The 6,690-nt window shown below is 39.2% G+C and overlaps 1 protein-coding gene across 1 annotated transcript; it reads right to left on the bottom strand.

Moving 5' to 3' along the window:
* Window positions 1–1,766: 1,766 nt before the first annotated feature.
* On the bottom strand, window positions 1,767–6,648 carry LOC106531113 (insulin receptor; the record flags this gene model as incomplete). Its single annotated transcript, XM_014026881.1, is given in 2 exon segments — window positions 1,767–4,842; window positions 6,514–6,648. Coding segments are annotated over 2 exon segments (490 nt in total), but the record flags the coding sequence as incomplete, so codon positions are not given.
* Between the last annotated feature and the right edge of the window lie 42 nt (window positions 6,649–6,690).

Below are 6,690 nucleotides of genomic sequence, written 5' to 3'. Positions count from 1 at the left end.
AGCACAAGGTGCATGAAAATGCTCAAAAGTAACAGAAATCTTTGGTTACTTATGCATTTATAAATAACCAAAGAACACGGTTTGTGTTCACCAACAAATGAAGAGGAGTTTATAAAGAAAAAGATGAGCTGAATCTGAAATCTTGTTCGGTGAAACACCTTAATCCCGTTTATAATCTTCTGAAGCAGCACAAAGTGGCCGAAAAGGCTTTGTAAAAAGCGGATTTGTTGAAAATTAAACTGAGCTAATAAGTGAAAGCTTTTCTTTCAGCATGTTCATGAGATAAACTGAGGTCTAAAACAGAAATGTAGATGTTTGATTCAGTCTTCTGCATAAAGCTCCTGAGCCCCTTTTACCCATGATGCCCCTCTTCTAAGATGGTTTGGTTTGTGGTTTGAATTTGACCACAGTGAAACAGCACCCCAGTGACATTGTCGTTACAGCCGGACAAACGAGATGACATTTTATTTTTTTTAGTGTTTTTTTTCTTTTTAAATACAATTAAATAAACTGGAAAAAGAAAGTGAGGTAGATGGATGGTTGAGAGCGNAGAGAGAGAGAGAGAGAGAGAGAGAGAGAGAGAGAGAGTGTAGGGGAGGGGGTCCTGTTTGCTTTGCCCCTGACCTGCAACGCTCCCATCCGGCCACTAGAGGGCAGTCAGAACCACGATCTGAGCCACACAGAAGAGGATTCCTGATTATCTTCAAAAAGAGATTTTTTTTCTAATGAAAAGTTGCACTTCAGTCAGAGTGGATCAAAAGTCGCTCTTCTTCCTCCTCATCCTCAAAACACAAAGCATCAGGCCGCCTCCCTGAGACGAAACGTTACAATCTAGATTTAAAAGTTCTTATGGCACACAGGATTGTCCCAGTCCTTTAGCAAAACCTTTTCTTTTTCTAACCAGCCCACGCGTGTCCTGATCAACAGACCCCCAATCCACGGCGTTGACAGAAAATAAATGTCATCTTTTCAATATTCACAGTAGAAAAAATAAAATAAAATAAAATACACAAAAACACAATCAACAGAACAGAGAAACAAACTTTGAGGAGCTTTTGATTTGTGGGATTTATAGAAAAAAAAAAAGAGGTCCATGACTGACTGAGCTTCAATAGCTTTGGCTGCGTACAGACGAGCGCGTCCAATCGCTGCAGGGTCGCAGCTCGGACGGTTAAAGACAGGGGGGAGCAAAATAAACTGCTCATGAAGCCAATTCACTTCCTGATGGTTTGGTGTGTTTTGTTTTTAAAGTGCTACAGCTGAGAGAGCGAGAGAATGATTTAACACCAAAAATAAACATCAAAATGATCTTGAATTGAATTTTAAACAGTTTGGATTTCGTAGAGTTCTTTCAGAGCTTCCCAGTGACACAAGAAGAAGAAATAAAAAGGGGAATAGGGGATTTAACGCCTCACAGCGGGAGGGAATTTTTTTCTGCTGTAAAGGAGGCAACGATTGAAGCTCTTTAAACGGCTTCCTCCTTTTGCACTGAGGTAGACTCTGGCCAAACAAACAACAACAACAAAAAACAGACAATCACTATTTAACTACTAATAAAAGAGCGCTCCCTGCTGTTCGCCATGGATTACTATACCTGGAGAATCAAACTCCACCTCTTCACACTTTACAACTTCACCCTCGCTCCACCACAGAACAATAACCTTTAATGAAATAAATACACCGAAGACYACTTGATTTAAAAAGTTGCATATTTGTGAGAACTAAGCCACAAATCAGGAAGGCAGACTCAGACCAGAGACACTTCATCTATGCTTGAGATTTTATTTAAATCTGTTAAATCAACTGAGTGTCTAAACCTGACGACAAGCAGCTGCAACAACAAAAACAAAAGCTTTTGGCGACGATCTGAAGCCTTCAGTTCTTCTGAGATGTAATAAAATCAAAGCAGGCCGACACTGAGGCCAGCTCCTGTACCTTATGTCAGGTCTGAAAAGGCGCAGGTAACACTTTATTTCTGACTTTAGTCCGTTTGTTGAAAACACTTTGGCTTTCCTGGAAATATTCATTTAGATTGGCAACCTCACTGTCCAAATGTCAGGAGCCGGTCCAGTGACAGTGAAAAAAAAAAAAAATGCGTGGCCACGAGATGATTTTGTAACTGAAATAAGAAAAAGTCTTTGAGAAACACAGACATTGTGGAAATCAGATTATATGATTACGGTGTTTTTTTTCTACACACACATATGTGTATATTTACACACACACACATTCTGTGTATACAGTGGTGGGCACACTCCTGCTAATTCACTAACAGCGGAACTAGCTTCTCATTTAGTGGATTAGCTCTCTTGCTAACTTTAGAAACAGTTAGTGGACCAACTAGCTTCTGCTAAATTAGGTTCTGCTAATTTTGAGTCCATTAAAATTCACAAGTTCTGTGTTCACTTCTATTTTTATGTTATTTTATCTCAAATTACATTAAAACCAGCCCCTCTTACAAGTAGTACAGAACGTGTTACGCATTGACATAATTTGCAGGGGGGGTATGACCCCCACAATCATTTAATCCAATCAACACCCCCCCCCKCKKCCCCACACCAATAAAATGTCATCATTTGCTCAAACACAATAGAAATGAACTGGTTAAATAGACACATGTAATTTGCCTGATTTAAAAATTTACGATGTCATATTTGTACGTTTAAGCATAATTGCTGAACATGACATGCAGGGTTTTGGAGCATAATCTCCCCAATGATAGACCTAAAGTTACGCCTTTGGTGTCACGTGACACAGGCTGAGGGGCAGCTGTCTTAGCAGTTAGCATTAGCTCCCACTAATGTTATGATCTGTTTAGCGTTAGCAGAGCTAAGATTCTTGTGCAGCTGTAAAGTGCTTAGTGAACCTAACTTGTTGGTCAGCTGTGCCCACCTCTGGCCACGCATTATCATCAWTTTTTATCTAATGTCACCAGATGGTCTCCATACGTACGAGAGACAAAGAAAGAAACTAAGTTAAATTGTTGCTGATTCATGATTTGCCAAATCAGGTGTTTTCTGAACAAATATGAACTCGTGGCGCTCAAAGAACACAACCACATTAAGAACATTCACAGACCTTTGTGCATTACAAACCTTCAGCATCCACAGATAAGAAAAAGCATTGAGGTGTGTTAAAAGCTACAAACACCACAGGGTTCTGACTAAACCTGACAGCTGCTGCACGCTGTGTTCTGACCGCCGCAGAGAGAAAAACAGGATTAACTCCTTCCACTGCCACTGACACAAACTATTTGTTTCCAGACAGCAACTAGCCTGCGAGATCACAAATACATCGATTCCATCACAATCTGACCAGAGAAAAACAGCAGATTAAAAACTACAACCTGAAAAAGGCTCTTAGCTTGCTTTGAATCACTGATTTTCTTTCGTTTTTCCGTTCTTGCAGCAGGGACGTTGCCTCCAAGTACTGTGAGTGTGAATAAACTGAAAACAACGAGAGTTTAAAGAGGTTTCTTTCTGATCCAGATGCAGCGAGGAACTAAAGGGAAGCTGGAGGTCTGAGACTTAGAGACGCCAGATTAGTGTGATTCCTGGGGCTACAAAATAAAAACAAAACTTGATCAAATAAAACACCAATAAAGCCTCTAATGAAAAATATTACAAATATGAACAACAGTATTTACAAAAACATCAACGTCATACAGTATATTATATATGAAATATTGGTTGTGAAGCACCAATATTTCATATATACTATTTATATTATATAAATTTATGTATTTCTACTAAAAATATATCAAAGCAGCAGCTATTGGTCAGTCTGACGAACTCTTTTTGTCCAATTTATACCTTTAAATATCCTTCAGCCACATAGTGAAGACAGAAATAATAAACAAAAGGAAGGGGGGTGGAAATAAAGCCAATAAATTAAATCTGTTTATCAAATACCAGATGATTCTGTGGGTAGTTTGGAATTCTGCAGAACCAAATCAAAGAGTGAGTCCTTTCATCATCCCACTGATCTGAGTAGAAAAGGAACAAGTTTGAGCGATAGGCCACGGATAAAAAGGCCACTATCTGAATAAAAACATTTTAGAGAAAAAAAAGGGGGGTGGGGGAAGAGAAATRGTGAAATGTGGAAATGCAGATTGGTGGAAGAGGAAGGAGGAGATGAGTCTGAGCAGCCTTTTTGGTTGGCTTTAGAGTCTGTTGTGTTCACAGTTTGTGTTTTCTTTTTGTTTCCCCATCACAAGAAGTCCAGGAAACATGGCCGCCTGTCAGAACAGATTCTGATCATATAAAGTCTGATGTGTCGTAAAGCAAGTTCAAAAAAAAAAAAAAGCTTTTGCATCCCTTGCTAGCCAGTGTCCGGGCAGCCACGAGGAAGAAAATTAAAAATCCTGAGATTTGTGTCTTTTTTTTCTTTCTCTGAGAACAACAATCATTAAAACATGAAGGCGACAGGAGAACGACTGGACTGGAAGAGAGAAAAAAGGAGAGAAACGAGTCATTTAACAGGAAATGTTAGGAAGGACTGGATCTGGGCAACGATAAGATCCTCCCATTTTTCTTGCCACCGTTCATGTGCGTGTAGGGAACGTGCTCCTCGTAGTTCCCCCTCAGGGCCACCGAGGGCCCGCTGTCCCTGCCTAAGCTCTCCTCTCTCTGGGAGTAAGAGGAAGGGTCCAGAGGGATGCTCTCCATGTTGTCCAGGTCCAGGTCGAAGTCCTCCGTCTCGGGGACTTTGTTCTCTTCGCTGTAGAAGAAGGAGACCTCCTGGAAGGATGGGTGCAGGTCGTCCCGCAGCATCTCCACGATCTCCAGGAACGTTGGGCGCATCTTAGGATTGTACTGCCAGCACATCTGCATCAGGCTGTGGCTGGAAGAAAGACACAAAAAATCACTGGAACAAATAATTTTACAAGATTTAAAAATGATGAATTTTACACACAAATATCTATGGTATAATACACACATTTTTATCACAGGCTACACTGATTCTACTATGATAAAAATATACAGTATATAATTTTTAAAGARGTTCTGGTCTAAATCCCTCAGAAAAACTACAGACAGAAACTAGTACCTGCTGACTAATCCAAAGTGATTTCTTCGGTTATTTTAGATTCATATAATCCAATACTTGCTGCTCTCAGATGTATTAGTGACAAACGCATGTTTTTCAACAGTTAAGCAGCGGTGGGCACAGTTCTTCTAATCTATTAGTAGCAGAACTACATTCTCATTTAGCAGATTAGCTTTTTTGCTACCGTTGGAAACTGTTAGCGGAACGATTAGCTTCTGTTAATTTTAGGTCCGCCAAAAAAAAATTCACAAGTGTTAAACTTCTATTTTAATGCCATTTATCCTGGATTAAATAAAAACTCTCCCCTCTCATCAGCAGTGCTGGATGTGCCAGGCACCATGTGTAGCATGTAAATTTTTTAACATTTATACCTCAAACTAAGAGTGTCAAAAATAAATAAAACAATTTGTAACAATATTTAAACAACAAATACAAAAACTAACTACATATAAACTATGGTGGAGAAAGTATTTGTTAGTTTTTTGTCTGACTTACTTCAAATGGTATTTATAAAAATACGATATGAATCAAAGAAATGCTTTTATTCTGAAAGGGCTAAACTGAAAGTAATTAATAACAGGTTTGTGTCAGACCCGCCAGTCTTCAACTGGAAGGAGACGAAGACGTGACAGACTGAGTAAAAGTTATCTTATCGGTTAGCGTTAGCTTCCACTAATTTTTAATCTGTTTAGTGGTTTAACGTTAGCAGAGCTAAGATTCTTGTTTTGCTGATTAGTGCTTAGTGAACTTAACTTTTTGGTTAGCTGTGAGCACCATGTTTTATCTAAATTCATTTTCCATAGTACTAGTATTTATGAAATGACCATGAACGCCCTAGCTGTGAGTTAGGAAACATATATTTTTACTCCCAACTCCTGCCACAACAAAGGTACGATGAGAGAGAGGAGCCTGTTTTACTGTTGAGCTAACAGATACAAACATGTACTACTTTTAAATTATGGCACAGAAACCATTAGCTATTTGTTGTTTGACTAATTTAAAACAGTATTTATAAAAATCCAAACTCAATCAAAGAAATGCTTTTATTCTGAAAGGAGTAAATTGGAAGTATCGTAAGTTAAACTGAGCTATAACTCTGGTTTGGATTGGCTGATTTGCCACATATGTTCCTAACCTACTTCAAATTAAACCAATAGAAACCTAACAACAGGTTTGTGTCAGACCTGCCAATCTTCAACTGGAAGGAGATGAAGAGTGACGGTTTTCCCAGCGGTTAGTGTTAGCTTCCACTCATTTTTTTAGTGGTTTAGTGTTAGAGGAGCTAAGATTCTTTGGATTAGTGGAGTTAACTTTTTGGGTTAACTGTGCCCAGCACAGAGGACAAGAAATACTCAGGTTAAGTCAACACAGATTGTGAGCCTGAGGCTTTCTCTCAAGGTGATTTGCCTTACGAGGTAAAATAAATAAGTAAAAAAAAAAAAATTCAATCCAATCTGTATTTACATTCTCTCAGGACAATTGTCTGGTCGGTCCAGGTATCCTCCATCCATGACAAACTTCAGGACCTGCTCATTGGACAAACCCTGGTAAGGCTGCTCTGCTAGAGTGCTGATCTCCCAAAGTACGACTCCAAAAGACCTACACACACACACACACACACACACACACACACACACACAC

This window comes from Austrofundulus limnaeus, unplaced genomic scaffold (assembly GCF_001266775.1).
Source record: "Austrofundulus limnaeus strain Quisiro unplaced genomic scaffold, Austrofundulus_limnaeus-1.0 Scaffold598, whole genome shotgun sequence".
In the NCBI taxonomy this organism is placed as follows: Eukaryota; Metazoa; Chordata; class Actinopteri; order Cyprinodontiformes; family Rivulidae; genus Austrofundulus; species Austrofundulus limnaeus.
Note: the sequence above shows the minus strand (reverse complement) of the source record. Positions and strands in the feature narration are given on the sequence as shown.